The 19,087-nt window shown below is 45.6% G+C and overlaps 1 protein-coding gene across 1 annotated transcript in view; it reads left to right on the forward strand.

The window, feature by feature from the left end:
* Positions 1-19,087, forward strand: part of LOC148143955 (uncharacterized) — a 190,299-nt gene that overhangs the window by 64,617 nt on the left and 106,595 nt on the right. Inside the window, 1 exon segment of the mRNA XM_087975287.1 lies at positions 2,127-2,919. Coding sequence (XP_087831413.1) covers positions 2,127-2,919 — 793 coding nt within the window.

Genomic DNA, 19,087 nt, shown 5'->3' on the forward strand with positions numbered 1-19,087 from the left:
TGGTCCTCGTTTCTCCTACTGGTGGAAACATCTTCCCCACATCCACTGTATCCAGTCAGAGTCACGCAGCACGGAAACAGATCCTTCGGTCCAACCAGTCCATGTTGACTATAATCCCAAACTAAACTAGTCCCACCTACATGTGCTTGGCCCAATATCCCTCTGAACATTTCTTATTCATGTACTTATCCAAATGTCATTTAAATGTTGGGACTATAAGCGCATCCATCACTTTCTCTGGAAATTCATTCCACACGTGAAGCACTCTGTGTAAAAATGTTGCCCCTTATTTTGTTTTTAAATCTTTCTGTTCTCACCTTAAAAATATGTCCGCTCGTCTTGAAATCCCTCATTCCAGGGAAATGACTCCTGGCATTCATCTTCTCTGTATCCAGCAAGATTTTATAAATCTCAAAGAAGACCTGAAATGTTAGCTTGCTCTCTATGTGGACACTGCCTGACCAGCTGTGATCTACAGCATTTGTTGTTTTCAGGAATGATTCCAGCATCTGTCGCAATGCGCTCCTAAATGTTAGCTACCTCTTTCCAGATCCTTCGAGAATCAACCTTACTCAACAATCCACTGTGCAGTACAGTCAATAAAGTTCCACATTGCATCTCTTTCAGCACGTGGCTCAGTGGTTACACTGCTGCCTCACAGCACCAGGGACAAGGATTTGACTCCAGCTTCAGGTAACTGTCTGTCTGTGTGGAGTTTGAATATTGTCTCCCCCCCCCCGTAGCTGTGTGGGTTTCATCGAGATGCTCCGGTTTCCTCCCACAGTCCAAAGATGTACAGGTTAGGATGAATTGGCCATGCTAAATTGCCCCATAGAGTTCAGGGATGTGTGGATTAGGTATATTAGTCAGAGGTAAATGGAGAGTTGTTGGGCCAAATGGCCTCATTCCGCACTGTAGGGATTCGATGTGGCAACCCACCAGCTGTTTGCATTTCCTGTAGGGGAAGTGGGGACGGGCCGAAAGTTCAGTGTGTGTGAAGTGAAAATTAAACGTAGTGCTTTGCTTGAGCTCAAGCTGAGTGACTTGGTGGCAGGACTGGAAAAGGAAGGTACGGTGTCTGTGGTTAGTGATGCTGCCTCACGGCACCAGAGAGCCAGATACAATTCCAGCCTCGGGGCCGTTGTCTGTGTGGATATTGCACATTCTCCGTCTGGTGTTTGCTGCGGATTTCTTCCAGTGCACCTGTTTCTTCCCACTATCCAAAGATGTGCAGGTTTGGGTGAATTAGCCATGTTAAATTGTCCATAATGTCCAGGATGTGTAGGTTAGATGCATTAATCAGGTGTAAATGTAGAGCAATCAGAGTAGGGTAATGGTGCTTTCAATTTCATGGAATTACAAAAGAAAAGAATGTTCCGCATAAAGGAGAATTGCTTGTTCTGAATTTCTACCCTGACTGACAGTGATAACTTTCATAATCTGTTTTTTCCAGTGCATTTGAAGATTTGAAGACTGAAGTTTCAAATTCAGTAGTTGAAGGGCTTATGCCCGAAACAGCAACTCTCCTGCTCCCTGGATGCTGCCTGACCTACTGTGTATTTCCAGCACCACACATTTTGACTGACTCTCCAGCATCTGCAGTCGTCATTTTCATGTCAATGACAGACAGTCGATCAATCCATTGGGACTGTAACGATTTTTGACTATGATTCTGCGAGAAGGAGCAAAATTCTTTGGTTTCTGTTTCAGTACGCTTTCAGCATCAGTGGAGCTGGATGAGAGACGCTACTGTGGCAGCGCATTGAATGTGCAGCCTGTCACAATTATACAGCCTGGAAAGAGGAATTCACGGCAGGGAGGGTTTGTACATGCGTTTGTGTGCAGCTGAAGCTTTGGCCATGGAGAAACCAGAGGAATCTCGCCCCATGGAGAAACCGTGGAAGTGTGGTGACTGCGGGAAAGGCTTCAGTGTCCCATCTGCCCTGGAAATTCATCAGCGCAGTCACACCAGGGAGAGGCCGTTCTCCTGCCCAGAGTGTGGGAAGGGATTTATCCGCTCTTGCCACCTGCTGGACCACCGCCGAGTCCACACTGGGGAGAGACCATTCACCTGCCCCGAGTGCGGGAACAGCTTCACCCACTCCTCCCACTTGCTGGCGCACCAGCTTGTCCACACCGGGGAGAGGCCATTCCCCTGCTCTGATTGTGGGAAGGCCTTCAGCAAATCCTCTGACCTGCTGAAGCACCAGCGGGTCCACACAGGGGAGAGGCCATTCAGTTGCCCCGAGTGCGGGAAGGCCTTTAGCGATTCCTCTGCCCTGCTGAGGCACCAGTGGGTCCACACAGGCAAGAAGCCGTTCCCCTGCCCTGAATGTGGGAAGGGCTTCAGCAGTTCCTCCTCCCTGCTGACACACCAGCGGGTCCACACTGGGGAGAGGCCATTTGCCTGCCCTGAGTGTGGGAAGAATTTTCCCCAGCCCTCCCAACTGCTGACCCACCGGCGGGTCCATACCGGGGAGAAGCCATTCTCCTGCTCAGTGTGCGGGAAGGGCTTTGCGGTCTCCTCTAACTTCGTGGCCCACCAGCAGTTCCACACGGGGGAAAGGCCCTTCAGCTGTCGCGAGTGCGGGAAGGCTTTCAGCAATTCCTCCCACCTGCTGAGGCATCAGCGGGTCCACACAGGGGAGAAGCCGTTCTCCTGCCCAGAGTGCGAGAAACGCTTTAACCGCTCCTCCCACCTTCTGACCCACCAGCGGGTCCACATGGGAGAGTGGCCGTTCTACTGTCCTGAGTGCAGGAAGGGCTTCAGCAATTCTTCTGCTCTGCTGACCCACCAGCGGGTCCATAGAGGAGAGAGGCCATTCAGCTGCCCTGAGTGTGGCAAGAGGTTCACATTTTCCAGGAACTTGCGAAGACACCAGCAGGGGCACCAGTGCTCCCAACAATCGGATACTGCAAGTGACGCTACCTTGGATTAAACCTTGTGCCCCACTCTGACAATGGGTGCAGTGGGAAAGTTGGTGGGCTTTTAAAAAAATGTCTGGACTGCACACTGCCTCGCACCCCCAAGTGCAACTCTAAAGTGGCTCGGGGCGACATGGTGGCTCAGTGGTTAGCACAGCTGCCTCATAGAGCCATGGATTCGGGTTTGAATCTAGTGTTTGATTCTCCCGTGTCTGCATGGGTTTCCTCCGGGTGTTCCGCTTTTGCTCCCACAATACAAAGATGTACAAGTTAGGGTGAGTTAGCCTAGCTAAATTGTCCATAGTGTTCAGGGATGTGTAAGTGTGGTGCAGTAGTCAGGGGTAAATGTAGACTGGTCAAAAGTGTGGTGCTGGAAAAGCATAGCAGGTCAGGCAGCATCTGAGGCGCAGGAGGATCGACGTTTTGGGCATAAGTCCTTCATCAGGATTCTCCTGGTCTTCGGATGCTGCCTGATCTGCTGTGCTTTTCCAGCACCACATTCTTGACTCTGATCTCCAGCATCTGCAGTCCTCACTTTCTCCAAGTAAATGTAAAGTAACAGGGTTAAGAGAATAGGTCTGGGTGGGTAACTATACGGAGGGTTGATGTTGCCTTTTTGGTCCCAAAGGTCTGTTTACATTCTGTAGGGATTCTGTGATTCCATAAACTTTGCTTCCAGTGGGCGACATTACTCGGAGTCTGGGACTGCACGTTGCTAAGAATCCGCAGAAACCTTAGACCACAAGAGCACTGGAGCAGACATGAGGCCATTCAGCCCATTGAGTCTGCTCCACCATTTGTTAGAAACAAAAAATAATTGCGGTTGCTGGAATCCAAAGTTGGCAAGCAGGAGGCTGGGAGAACGCAGCAAGCCAGGTAGCATTAGGAGGTGAAGTTAGCATTTCGGGTATTAACCCTCGTTCAGGACTGAAGAAGGGTTCTTCCGAAAACATTGACTTCTGTATCAGAAACAATTTACCAGGATGTTGCCGGGGGTTGGAGGGTTTGAGCTGCAGGGAGAGGCTATTTGGCTGGGTGAGAGATTTAAAAGGGACGTAAGGGGCAATGTTTTCACGCAGAGGGTAGTGCATGTATGGAATGAGTTTCCAGAGAAAGTGGAGGCTGGTACAATTATACCACTGAGAGGGCATCTGGTTTCGGACATGAACAGGAACGGTTCAGAAAGATAATGGGCCAAATACTGACAAATGGAATCAAATTAATTTAGGATGTCTTGTCAGCGTTGATGAGTTGGACTGAAGGGTCTGTTTCCGTGCTGTACATCTATGTCTACCGGTCCTGATGTAAGTTTTAAAATTGAGTCCAAGTAACTTTGAATAGTTCAGTCTTGTTGAACTCACCTCTTGAAAGGTTTCAAGTGAATCCCTCCAAGTGATACTGTTTAAAAATGCCGAATTGGACAAAATATCCCATTAAGTTCGACACAAACCCACAGCTGAAGATATCAGAAATCACACAACACCAGCTTAGAGACCAACAGGTTTATTTGAAATTACAAGCTTTCGAAGCATTGCTCCTTCTTCAATGCTGCTGCTTCATCACTTCACCGACAAAGGAGCAGTGCTCTGAAATCTTGAGTTCAAATAAACCTGTTGGACTCTAACCTGGTGCCATTTGACTTCTGACCTTGTCCAGCCCAATCCAACACCAGCACTTCCACATCAGAGTTGACTAATGAGATTGGATTTTATTCAGTGTGATTAAGTGAGATGCTCATCTGAAAACTCAAAACTGTTGGAGAGACAAAGAGACACGAGTCAGTGCTACAGCACGGAGACAGGCCCATCGGCCCAAACTGGTCCATGCCGACCAAAATTTCCATCAACAGTAACCCCATTTCCCTGCACTTGGCCACTATCCTTCTCAGCCTTTCCTCTCCATGTGTTTGACCAAATGTCTTTTAAATGTTGTTAATGTACCGACCTCAACCACTTCCACTGGCAGCTCATTCCATACACAAGCCACACTCTAAAATTTTTGCCCCACATATTTTTTCAATCACTCCCCTCTGACCAGGTTTGTATGCACTGTTTGGAAATGTAGGAGTAAAACTTCACAATAAAAGATTAATACAGCCTTTATTCATGACTCATGATTAAACACACTTTCTCCATTTACAGCTGTAATTGAGAGGCTTCTCTGAATTAGTTGACATGTTTGTAACAAGTTGTGAAACATGAAAGGGTTCTGAAAAGATTTACAAAGATACTGCCAGGGTTGGAGGGTTTGAGCTGTTGCAAGAGGCTGAAATAGCCCCAGTCTATTTTCCCTGGAGGGTCAGAGGCTGGGGGGTGACCTTACAGACTGTTTCGCTGTAGAAGTGTTTCAGAAAAAAAAAATCTCAAACCTTTTTCCGATTGTTGCCTTTGCCAACATCTGGCCATGAGTGAAGTCCCTTAGCCCAGTCGAATCGGACCCTCTGCCTTTTACAACCTCTCTTGGGAAAAAAATCAAGATGACATCTTCTTAAAGGAGTAACATCATCACAACAGAGAGCACACAAACAGAAACATTTCTATCACAAGGTTGTACAGTTAACAGGCCAAGATAATGACTTTTCAATTTAGCCAATCAATTTAAATCCGGTCCTTTGGCTACCAATATCTATTAAATTTAAATGTGATGGTTTTGACAACAGAGGACCGATCCTATTGTAAAAACTCAATATGGCATCAAGGGTATAAAAGAAGGGACAGAAGTTGGACAGAACCCCAGAGCTAACTCCCCATTGCTAGAGCTAAGAGTCCTCAGCACTAGAGAGAGACATCAGCTCTGACAGTCAGCTGTGAATGAGACAGCATCATTTACAAAAAAACCAGAAGAGCAGGAATTGCAGGAGGCATTCCTGACAAAAGATTCAATAGAAGGATGCTTAGAATATTCTGGAAGATGTAATCTGAGAGACTAAATTCTATTTCTTGTTGTTTTAGTGGGTCTTGTATTTATTGGAACAGCATATGACAAAAATCCTGTTTCATGCCAGAATCGTCAGTAGTTCGAAGGGATTTATTAGGTTTGTTAATAGTTTAGTTCAGTTGTTCACCATTCAAGTTGGATATGTAAATTGTTTTTTGTTGATTTTTAAAGTGTCAGGGATTTATTTTTGTTTAAGACTAGAGCAGATGACACTACTTTTCACACTAATTTTCCGATTATAGGGCAATGCACTCCTCTATTGGTGTTTCGGTTTGAGATCTCAGAGAGGGGAGGGGATTCAGCATTCGTTTTATAACAGTATTGACGTGCCGTCCTGCTGAATGCAAAGGAGTCATTATTAATCCTAGCCTCTCACTCTGATTGTGGGTGAATCGCTTTAATTTGAATACTGACTCAGAAACTGCACAGACAACCAACTGTTGAATCATAATTTACACTTTATTGTAAGTAGGAACCAAAATATAAAACCCCTCAAGTAAGCAAGTTCACCCTCACCACCCAAATCTTGGCTATCACCCAAATGTTGGCGGAATTTAACATTGTTTCTACCAACAGTGCCCATCTCTGGAAGTTTACAGGGGTCTGATGCAGGGTTGTTCTTCCAAGCACTGCAGCTGAAACGTTCTGGAGTTGAATTCTGGTGGAGTTCCGTCACTTTCAGATTTGTGGTGTAGCGTTTCTTTAGATTCTAACACCATCTCCCCACACTTCTGGAGACTTCAGGTCTGTAGCTTACCTTCTTATCCTTGAGGGTTTTCCACCTGTTTGAAACAGCCTGTCCTGCAATTAACCCCTTTACGCCAAGGTAAAAACAATGACTGCAGATGCTGGAAACCAGAGTCGAGATTAGAGTGGTGCTGGTAAAGCACAGCAGTTCAGACAGCATTCAAGGAGCAGGAAAAATTGACGTTTCGGGCAAAAGCCCTTCATCAGGAATACAGGATTCCTGATGAAGGGCTTTTGCCCGAAATGTTGATTTTCCTGCTCCTTGTATGCCCTTTACACCAAGGCTTTCCTTCTACAAGCAGAATTAATTGTCCTTTTGTCACAGTTATTAAACACCATTATCTCATCTGTCCAAAGAAACAGCTCATTGTTTTGCCTCCTCCTTCCCAGCGATAGTTAATGTATGTTATTTGTTAACTCCCTTGTAGCAGTTTCTCATTGGCCCTTTCGTTTCTTGGTCCAGAAAGCGTTATTGCTGACTCATGAAGTTATCAAAGTTCTGGAGTTTACAGGACCACACCACATTCCTGTCTGCCTCTTCCAGGAATAACGACTGTTCCTGAGATACTCGCAATTCCTGACATTCCTTGGTATCCCCAAATACAATCCACATGTCAGGAAATCACTAGTGCTGCCCTGACACCAGACAGTCACTGTTGGAACAGAAGGATTATGGGAAGAAAATACAGAAATCCGAAGTGCAAAGAGACTTGGGAGTTCAAGTCCAGGATTTTCTCAAAGTAAACTTGCAGGTTGAGTCAGTAGTTAGGAAGGCAAATGCAATAATCGCATTTATTTTGACAGGACTTGAATACAAAAGCAGGGATGTACTTCTGAGTCTCTATAAGGCTCTAGTCAGGCCACATTTGCAGCATTGTGAGCAGTTTTGGGCCTCCTATTCGCAAGGATGTGCCCCAGGAGAATGTTCAGAGGAGGTTCACGAGAATGGTCCCAGGAATGAAACGTTTAACATATGAGGAACTTTTGAGGACTCTGGGACTATATGAAGTTTAGAAGGATGAGGGGGGTTACAATTGAAACCTACAGGATATTGAACGGCCTGGACAGAGTGGATGTTGGGAAGATGTTTCCATTGTTAGGACAAAGTAGGACCCGAGAGTACAGCCTTAAGAAGAAAAGGAAGACCCTTTAGTTGGGAGATAAGGAAAACCTTCTTCAGCCAGAGAGTGGTGTATCTATGGAATTCACAGCCACAGAAGGCTGTGGAGGCCAGGTCATTGAGCAGATTTAAGATGGAGACAGAAATGTTCTTGAGTATCAAGGGGATCAAGGGTTCCGGGACGAATGGGCTTGAGAAAGTTAACAGCCACGATTGAATGGTGGAGTCGACTCAATGGGATGAATGGCCTAATTTCAGCTCCTATTGTCTTATGATATGCTGATGTGTGGAGGGGTGATGAGTGGGCAAAGAGATGAAGGGGGAGTAGAATTAAGGGGAAGCTGGATACAGCCACAAGGGAGAAAGAAATACAAGAACTGTACAATAAATGACAGAACTCTTAGGAGCACTGGCATGCAGAGGGATCTGGAAGTGGAAACAGAGGTGGGTATGGTGGTCAAGAAGGCACATAGGACGCTTGCCTTTCCTGGGTGTGAGAGTTGGCAAGTTACATTACAGCTATTTATTTCAACCACATTCGGAATATTGTATGCAGTTCTGGTTACCACGCTATCAGAAGGACGTGGATGCTCTGGGAGAGGTTGCTATAGTCAAGGGCTAATGTTGCGTAATAGGAGTAGGTGAATAAGTCTGTGTCAGTTACTCTTCAGAGGGTCAGTGTGCACATGTTGCGCCGAATGGTCTTTTCCACACTCGGGATTCTATGTTACTCAGAGGTTTTTTTATTCCCCAGGGTGAAAAGAACAACAAAAGGGCACAGGTTCAAGGCAAGAGGAGGGCAGTCTACGGGAGAAGTGGAGGGGAAGGTTTTTCACACAGAGGGGTGATGGGTGGTGGAAGGAGGCACCTTAGCAACGTTTAAGGTGTATCTTGATAGACACATGAACGCGAGATGAACAGAAGGATAGAAACCGCACATGAGCAATAAATAGCAGGTCCAAGTGAGGATTAAGAATTGGCACAGGATTGACGGGGGTGCCTAAACCAAATAAGAATGGCTTGTGACTGTGTTGTACTGATACAGGTTTTCCCCACTATGCAAAAGTGGAGCGTTCCTATGAAACCTTTCATAAGGCAAAATAGCGTAAAGCGAAGAAGCAATGAACATTAATTCATTTATATCGTATATACTCAAGTAATAGTCAAATTTTTGACTACTTTTTAAGGTTAAATTTAGGGGGTCGACTGTTACTTGGATACTACTTGAGGGGCTGAAATTCATGCCTGTCAAGATTCATACCGTATCATAAGCAGAAGCTCAACTGATGAACAAAGCAAAAAAAATTATGGTAATTCTGAAAACTGAGTGGAACATACAGACAACGGACTGGAAGACAGGAACAGAGCCGAACAACCGACAGACTGCAGAGCTGGAGTGGAACTTGACGGCCATCACACTGACTCACAAACATGGGTCTGTTGTCTATGAAGAACTAGGGTCGACTTTTACATGATCAGACTACTTTTCAAAACAGTTGCAAGAAAAAGAAATCAAACACGTCCAATTCGCCATGCATGGAGAACAGGAAATAAAGTAAAAAATTTAAAAAAAAAAGAGATTTCCAGCATTCATACACAACTATACATGTGCACATGTCCATTTAAATACTGGGTAGGTTGATTCTTTGGAAGATGACAATCGCAAAGAAATGAAGCTCTTCAACAAAATGCTGGGTTTGGTAGAAAGATTAATTAGTACCCTCACTCCCCTCCCTCCACAGCCAAATCATCACTGGGCAAGACAAAACCCCAGGATCTAAATAACATACCTACATACACACACACACACAATCCTACCCATTTTACGTGCAATTACCTCAAATCACATTTATAAAACATAACCATAGGGGTTTACACAGGCTCTCGTACACAATATTGCCTGTGACCTTCTACAGCGCTGTAAAGTGCTGTAAATCCCATGATGACAGTATTTCATAACCAATGTGTTAAATAACATTGTATATTTTATTAAAAAAAAGATATCTATATATTATACACAATTTAACATCGGAACAGTTCAGTCAGATGGTACAGCCTGCCCTCCTACATGGATTATAGAAGGTGTATGGAGGATTAGATGGTGATTCTAATAGAAATTATGTTTGTTTTAGGAATGGGAGTGATTGTGGCTCCAGGCTAATGGCGATCCGCCTTATCCCCCGGGTTCCCCCTCAGCCCAGCCCGGTACCTGGTAGAGTGAAGCCGCGGGTAGCTCCAGGCTCACGGTCCAGCACAGCACCGAGTGCAGCCTCTCCTCCAGCTTGTGTTCCGCCGGACTTTACCCCCCGCCGCCGCTCCTCCACCTCCCGCCGCCGAAGAAGCCGCGGGCGCCGGCTCTCTCTCCTCCACCGCCGACATTTTTAATTTGTTTTCTCGTTCACCCGGTAACCGTCACCTCCCCCTTCCCGGGCCCCGGGAATTATACACAAATAAACAATAAACCCCACCGGGACTGTCTCCTTTTCTTCACAACTTTTGTTTGAAAAGTTCCGGCTTTAATTTGAAATGTATTTTAAAGGTATTTTCTGAGGTAAACGATGCCTGTCTGCCCCCTCCCTCCGTCAGAAACCGCCCGCTGAGTCGATGAGAAAACCGCAGCCTCGCGCCGCCATCTTTGTTTTTCTTCTTTCCATCTCCTCCTTCAGTGACGCGCGTCATCCACGCTCCGCCCAATCAGAGCGCACCTTACTCCACCTGACCAATGGCGGTCGGCGCCGGTTGTTATTGACAGAGTTTCTGTCCAATTGCCAATTTGGGATAAAAAGACGGGAGTCACGATTTCTTTTCCCTGTGGTTGCACTTCTCATTCTCCTTGCTTTTCTCCTCCCCAGGGGAGGGGAATCCCAAACTAGAGGGCACAGGTTTAGGGTGAGAGGGGAAAAATTTAAAAGGGTCCCATGGATTAGAAAAAAATGTGTGAAAGTTAGTTCACCTCAAGAAAAGCCCCCTCTTACGACCTAAACAAATTAGATTGTTCACAGCCTATTACTCACTAAACAAGAAGGATGTTGTGAAACTTAAAAGAGTTCAGAAATTATTTATAAGAATGTTGCTCGGGTTGGAGGGTTTGAGCTACAGGGAGAGGCTGAATTGGCTGGGGCCGTTTTCACTGGAGCACCGGAAGCTGACGGGTGATCTTATGGAGGATTATAAGATCACGACAGGCATGGATAGGTCAAAAAGATAAGGTTTTTTTCCTGGGGTGGAGGAGTCCAGTACAAGTGGGCATTAGTTTTTGGGTGAGAGGGGAAAGATTTAAAAGGGCCCCAAGGGGCAACTTTTTCACATATAGGTTGGTGTGTGAACTGAATGAGCTGCCAGAGAAAATGGTGAAGACTGGTACAAATACAACATTTAAAAGAAATCTGGATAAGTATATGAATAGGAAGTTTTAGAGGGATATGGACAAAGTCCGAGCAAACAGGACTAGATTAATTTGGCTATCTGGTCAGCACATACTGAAGGATTGTTTTTGTGCTGTACAACTCAATGGTTCTATTTCTACAGAGCCAGAACCAATTTCACAAGACTAGGAATAGACCATTCGCCCCTTACACACTGTCCTCAACTGTGGCCTAACTGAGCATATTTCAATTCGTAGTGCTATGTAATGAGCCAGACTTTATAAAAATATCTTAAAGCAAAGGAACACTTAGGAGTTATAATATGGTAGAGTTCAGTGTGCAGTTTGAAAGAGAGAAGGCAAAATTGGATGTTACACTTAAATAAAGGTAATTACAAGGGCAATGAGAGAGGAACGGACAAAAATTTGTTGGAAGTAGAGCCTAGTGGGGAAGACAGTAGAGTAACATGGCAGGAATTTCTGGGTGTAATTGAGGACACAGTACAGAGGTTCATCCTCCCCAAAAAAGAAAGATTATCGGGGGGAGGGCAGTGAAGAAGATAGCTATGGCTGACAAAGGAAGTCAGGAAATGTATCAATGAAAAAAAGAGAACCTACAAAGTGGCCAAGACCACTGGGAAATCAGATGCCTGGGAAGACTACAAAAACAAACAGAAGATAACTGAGAGAAATAAGGAATGAGAGGATCAAATGTGAAGGTAAGCGGACCAGTAATGTTAGAAATGATAGTAAAAGTTTTTTTGCAATACATAAGAAACAAACCAGAGGCAAACGTAGAAATTGGGCTGCTCCAAATTGATGCAGGAAGATAGTGATGGGAAACAAGGAAATAGCTGAAGACATGAGTAATATCCTAACAATTAAGGAGAGTTAAGGGGCAGAGTTGAGTATGGTAGCCATTACAAAAGAGAAAGTGCTAGAAAAGCTAAAAGGTCTAAAGATTGAGAAATCTCCTGGTTCTGATGGCTACATCCTGGCATTCTGCGGGAGGTGGCTGAAGAATTCGCAGAGGCGTTGGTTGTAATCTTTCAAAAGTCACTGGAGTCAGGGAAAGTCCCAGGCAATTGAAAAATCACTGTCGTAAGTCCTTTGTTCAAGAAAGGATCAAGACAAAAGATGGAAAATTATACACCGATTAGCCTAACCTCAGTTGTAGATAAAATTCTAGAATCCATCGTAAAGGATGAAATTTCTAAATTCTTGGAATTGCATGGTTGGATTAAAATAAGTCAGCATGGATTTAGTCAGTGGAGGTCGTGCCTGACAAACCTGTTAGAATTCTTTGAAGAACATAGAACATAGAAGAATACAGCGCAGTACAGGCCCTTCGTCCCTCGATGTTGTGCCGATCCAAGCCCACCTAAACTACACTAGCCCACTATCCTCCATATGCCTATCCAATGCCCGCTTAAATGCCCATAATGAGGGAGTCCACCACTGCTCCTGGCAGGGCATTCCATGAACTCACGACTCGCTGAGTAAAGAACCTACCCCTAACATCTGTCCTATACCTACCCCCCCTTAATTTAAAGCTATGCCCCCTTGAAATAGCTGACTCCATACGTGGAAAAGGATTCTCACTGTCGACCCTATCTAAACCCCTAACCATCTTGTACACCTCTATCAAGTCACCCCTAAACCTTCTTTTCTCCAATGAAAACAACCCCAAGTGCCTCAGCCTTTCCTCATACGATCTTTCTACCATACCAGGCAACATCCTGGTAAACCTCCTCTGCACCCGTTCCAGTGCCTCCACATCCTTCCTATAGTATGGCGACCAAAACTGCACACAACACTCCAGATGCAGCTGCACCAGAGTCTTATACAACTGCAACATGACCTCAGAACTCCGGAACTCAATTCCTCTACCAATAAAAACCAGTACGCCATATGCCTTCTTCACCGCACTATTTACCTGGGTGGCAACTTTCAAAGATTTGTGTACATGGACACCAAGATCCCTCTGCTCATCCACACTACCAAGTATCCGACCGTTAGCCCAGTACCCCATCTTTTTATTACTCTTACCAAAGTGAATCACCTCACACTTAGCTACATTGAACTCCATTTGCCACCTTTCTGCCCAGTTCTGCAGCTTATCTATATCCCGCTGTAAACTGCCACATCCTTCCTCACTGTCTACAACTCCTCCGACTTTCGTATCATCCGCAAACTTGCTCACCCAACCTTCTAACCCCTCCTCCAGGTCATTTATAAAAATGACAAACAGCAATGGTCCCAAAACAGATCCTTGCGGAACACCGCTAGTAACTGCACTCCAAGATAAACCTTTGCCATCAACTACTACCCTCTGTCTTCTTCCAGCCAGCCAACTCCTAATCCAAACCTCCAACTCACCCTCAATGCCATACCTCCGTATTTTTTGCAGTAGTCTACCATGGGGAACCTTATCAAACGCCTTACTAAAATCCATATACACCACATCTACTGCTTGCCCCTCGTCCACCTCCTTAGTCACCTTCTCAAAGAATTCAATAAGGTTTGTGAGGCACGACCTGCCCTTCACAAAACTATGCTGACTATCCTTGATCACATTATTCCTATCCAGATGTTCATAAATCCTATCCCTTACAATTCTCTCTAAGATTTTGCCCACAACAGAAGTGAGACTCACCGGCCTATAGTTACTAGGGTTATCCCTACTCCCCTTCTTGAACAAGGGAACCACATTTGCTAGCCTCCAATCTTCTGGCACTACTCCTGTAGACAACGAGGACATAAAAATCAAGGCCAATGGCTCTGCAATCTCCTCCCTTGCTTCCCAGAGAATCCTAGGAAAAATGCCATCAGGCCCAGGGGACTTATCTATTTTCACCCTTTCCAGAATTTCCAACACCTCTTCTCTACATACCTCAAAGCCATCCATTCTACTTAATTGTGACTCAGTACTCACATTGACAACAATGTCCTGTTCCTGATTGAATACTGACTAAAAGTATTCATTCAGTGTCTCCCCAATCTCTTCAGCCTCCACACGCAACTTCCCACTACTATCCTTGACTGGACCTATTCCTACCCTAGTCATTCTTTTATTCCTGACATACCTATAGAAAGCCTTAGGGTTTTCCGTAATCCTACCAACTAAGGACCTTTCATGTCCCCTCCTTGCTGCTCTTAGCTCTCTCTTCAGGTCCTTCCTGGCTACCTTATAACTCTCAATCGCCCCAATTGAACCTTCACGCCTCATCTTCACATAGGCCACCCTCTTCCATTTAACAAGGGATTCCAATTCCTTATTAAACCACGGCTCCCTCACACGACCCTTTCCTCCCTGCCTGACGGGTACATACTTATCAAGGACACTCAATAGTTGGTCCTTGAACAAGCTCCACATATCAATTACGCCCTTGCCTTGAAGCTTACTTTTCCAAGCCACACATCCTAAGTCATGCCTCACAGCATCATAATTTCCCTGCCCCCAGCTCACTCTTGCCCTGTAGTGCACTCTTATCCCTCTCCATCACTAGAGTAAAAGTCACCGAATTGTGGTCACTGTCCCTAAAGTGCTCACCGACCTCTAATTCTAACACCTGGCCTGGTTCGTTACCCAGAACCAAATACAGTATGGCCTCACCTCTTGTTGGCCTATCTACATATTGTGTCAGGAAACCCTCCTGCACACATTGGACAAACACTGACCCATCTAACGAACTTGAGCTATAGCTTTCCCAATCAATATCAGGAAAGTTAAAGTCCCCCATAACAACCACCCTATTACTTTCACTCTTCTCTTGAATCATGCTCGCAATCCTTTCTTCTCCGTTTCTAGGACTATTAGGAGGCCTGTAAAAAAACTCCTAACAGGGTGAGCTCACCTTTCCAATTCCTAACCTCAGCCCAAACTACCTCAGATGGCGAGTCTTCATCCATCCTCCTTTCCACAGCTGTAATACTATCTTTGACAAGCAATGCCACACCTCCCCCTCTTTTACCCCCACCTCTGACCCTACTAAAACATTTAAACCCTGGAACCTGCAACAGCCAATCCTGTCCCTGTTCTACCCATGTCTCCGTAATAGCCACAACATCGAAGTCCCAGGTACCAACCCACGCTGCAAGTTCACCTACCTTATTTCGTATACTTCTTGCATTGAATATACACACTTCAATCCACTTTCCTGTTTACAGGCACCCTCCTTTGAAATTGATGCCATGTTCCTAACCTCCCTACACTCCAGGTCCTGCACCCTAAAGCTACAGTCTGGGTTCCCATGCCCCTGCAGAGTTTGTTTAAACCCCCCCCAAGAGCACTAGCAAACCTTCCCCCAAGGATACTGGTGCCCCTCAGGTTCAGGTGTAGACCATCCTGTTTATAGAGGACCCACCTTCCCCTGAAAGAACCCCAGTTATCCAAATACCGGAATCCCTCCCTCCTGCACCATCCCTGTAGCCACGCATTTAACTGTTCTCTCTCCCTATTCCTCGACTCTCTATCACGTGGCACGGGTAACAAACCAAAGACAACAACTTTATTTGTTCTAACACTGAGCTTCCAACCTAGCTCCTGCGCGCTTTTAAAGGGAAAAAAACCTACCCGGCTGCCCCTCCGGTCTTCGTCACTTCCCCCTGCTGCTCCCGCTCTTTCTGTAAAGAGAGAAAAAAACACCGCTGCCCGCTACCGGTAAGCAATTTTAAAACAAACTGTCTTACCTTAGCTGCTGCTCGCACTCAAAGTGACCGTTGGCGTCGAAGGGTGAGTATTTATACTCACTGCTTTCCTTCCCGGCTGCCCCTCCGGTCTTCGTCACTTCCCCCTGCTGCTCCCGTTCTTTCTGTAAAGAGAGAAAAAAACACTGCTGCCCGCTACCGGTAAGTAATTTTAAAACAAACTGTCTTACCTTAGCTGCTGCTCGCACTCAAAGTGACCGTTGGCGTCGAAGGGTGAGTATTTATACTCACTGCTTTCCTTTCCGGCTGCCCCTCCGGTCTTCGTCACTTCCCCTGCTACTCCCGCTCTTTCTGTAAAGAGAGAAAAAAACACCGCTGCCCGCTACCGCTAAGTAATTTTAAAACAAACTGTCTTACCTTAGCTGCTGCTCGCACTCAAAGAGTTAACAAGTAGGTTAGACTTGGAAAACCCAGTGGATGTCACCTACCTAGATTTCCAAAAGGCCTTTGATAAGGTGCCTCATGGGAAGCTGCTGAGTAAGGTGAGGGCCCATGGTGTTAGAGGTGAGCTACTGGCATGGATTGAGCATTGGCTGCCTGACAGAAGGCAGAGAGTTGGGATAAAAGGTTCTTTTTCAGAATGGCAGCCGGTGACAAGTGGTGTCCCGCAGGGCTCAGTGTTGGGGCTGCAGCTGTTCACTTTATTTGTTAATGATCTGGATAAAGGGACTGGGGGCATTCCCACAAAGTTCGCTGATCATACAAAGTTCGGCAGACAGGCATGTAGTTCTGAGGAGGATGGGAGGCTGCAGAAAGATTTGGACAGTTTAGGAGAGTGGTCCAGGTAATGGCTGATGAAATTCAATGTTTGCAAATGTGAGGTCTTGCACTTTGAAAAAAAGAAACAGGCATGGACTATTTTCTAAACAGTGAGAAAATTCATAAAGCCAAAGTACAAAGGGATCTGGGACTGTTAGTCTAAAGGTTGACTTGCAGATTGAGTCAGTGGTTAAGAAAGCAATGTAATGTTGTCATTTATCTCAAGAGGGTTGGAATGTAAAAGCAGCGATGTGCTACTGAGACTTTATAAAGCTCTGGTTCGGCCCCATTTCGAATACTGTGTCCAATTTTGGGCTCCACACCTGAGGAAGGACACAGTGGCACTGGAGCATGTCCAGCAGAGATTCACACGATGATCTCTGATATCGTAGGCCTAACATACAATGAACAGCTGAGGATCCTGGAATTATATTCATTAGAGTTTAGAAGGTCGAGGGGAGATCTATTAGAAACTTACAAGATAGTGCATGGCGTAGAAAGAGTGGATGCTGGTAAGTTTTTTCCATTAGGTGGGGAGACTTGCACCCATGGACACAGCCTGATAATTAGAGGGGGTCAATTTAGAATGCAAGTGATGAACATTTCTTCAGACTGAGTGGTGGGCCTGTGGAATTCATTGCCATGGAGTGCAGTGTAGACCAGGACATTAAATGTCTTCAAGGCAGAGATTGATAAATTCTTGGTATCGCAAGGAATCTTGGTATCTCTATGGGGAGAGTATGGTAAGTGGAGTTGAAATGCCCGTCAGGCATGATTAAATGGCGGAGTGGACTTATGGCCTTACTTCCACTCCTGTGTCTTATGGTCTTAAGGAAGAGCTCTTTGCTATTCACCTTCCCGCCACTCCTAATGATTTTATAGATCTTAGTAAGGTCACCCCTCAACCCCCGACACTCCAATGAACCCCAACCTTTCCTTATACCTCAAACCCTCCAGTCCTGGCAAAATCCTGGTAAATCTTTACAGAACTGTCTCTAATAGTATTCTTCCAATTACAGAGCCACCAGAACTGTACTCAGTACCCAGAAAGTGGCCATACCAACATCCTGTACAACCTCAACATGATGTCCGAACTCCTACACTCAATGATGTGAGCAGTGAAGGCAATAGTGCTAAATGCCTTCTTTACCATCCATGAGGTGAGGGAAGGAAGAAGAGTGTGCTGGAGCCAAGGTGGAGGAGGAACAGAAGATGCAAATCTGGGTTGGAGCTACAATGAGGAGTATTGCATGTGCTGTACTTGTACTGGTTGCATTTATTTGTGGGACTCAGGAGCATTTTAAAAATAAAAACAGAAACGATTTCAACCACTGCCCCATCCCAATCTATCCTACTGTCACTCCTCATTCGGGTAATTCAGACACAATAGTGTCCAGGGATGTGCAGGTTAGGTGCATTAGTCAGGGGTAAATGTAGAGCAATAGGGAAATGAGTGTGGGTGGATTACCCTTGGGAGAGTTGATGTGGAGTCTTTGGGCCGAGTGGTCTATTCCACACAGTGGGTATTCTCTGATAGGTTGGTAATTTTGCAAACTGTGCAGGGAAGTGCAGGCCAGCCGTCCGTAGCAGGCGCGGTTGGGGTTTTCTGCTGCCTGCCTCGGCCCGCCCACTGTCTTGGCCCAAACCCTTTGTCTCGCTCCATCTCCCAAACCTTCGGCCTGCCTCTGCCTGCCGATCCATTGATGACATCACAACGCAGACCCTCCCTCTAGCTAACTCTTCATCCTGCGAGAAGAGAAGGGGGAAAATCTGTTCACTTGTAGCAACTGGACTGAATCCAGCGGGGGATGGGGGGGGCGGAGGGAAATTTGTTCAGTTGTAGCAACTGGACTGAATCCGGGGGGGGGGAGGGGGAAGAAGAGATCTGTTCACTTGTTTGCAACTGGATTGAATTCAGGGAGGGACCAAACTCTGGTATGTCTCTTAATTACCTGGGTGAGGAGAGACGGAAGAATAGTGTCTGAGGGGTGACCTTGTAGACTTACAGAAGATTAATTTATAAGACTAATCCGCAATCTAGTTTTGATCAATATGCCGTATCAGTTCCATGACACTGTGATAATTTGCTATAAAATCTGTGTCTGATGATTCTGCTCCGCAGCTACCTGATGAAGGAGCAGCGCTTCAAAAGCTAGTGCTTCCAAATAAACCTGTTGGACTTTAACCTGGTGTTGTGTGATTTTTAACTTTATCCACCCCAGTCCAACACCAGCTCCTCCACATCATTTCTAGTGAACCCAGCCCAGACTTCCTGGTGCTGCCAGTAAACGTTACAATGGCATGGTGCAGTGCCTGCGCTCTTGAAAAATTTACCATTTCTAACGATACTAGCTACTCAATCACTGCTCCTTCTGATACACGACATTGGAAACTTAGTGCAGGAGGCTGAAAGAAATGAGTAGCTTTAAAACAAAAACCTCTTGGAGCTCAAAGCTTTCAATGAGAACCTGAACCCAGCTGTAAGTTCAGGTGACCTTTATTGTGACCCAACTTTGTTACAGCTT

The sequence above is a fragment of the Chiloscyllium plagiosum genome, unplaced genomic scaffold, assembly GCF_037043375.1.
Source record: "Chiloscyllium plagiosum isolate Xiang-an unplaced genomic scaffold, Cpla_swu_hap1 HiC_scaffold_27, whole genome shotgun sequence".
NCBI lineage: Eukaryota > Metazoa > Chordata > Chondrichthyes > Orectolobiformes > Hemiscylliidae > Chiloscyllium > Chiloscyllium plagiosum.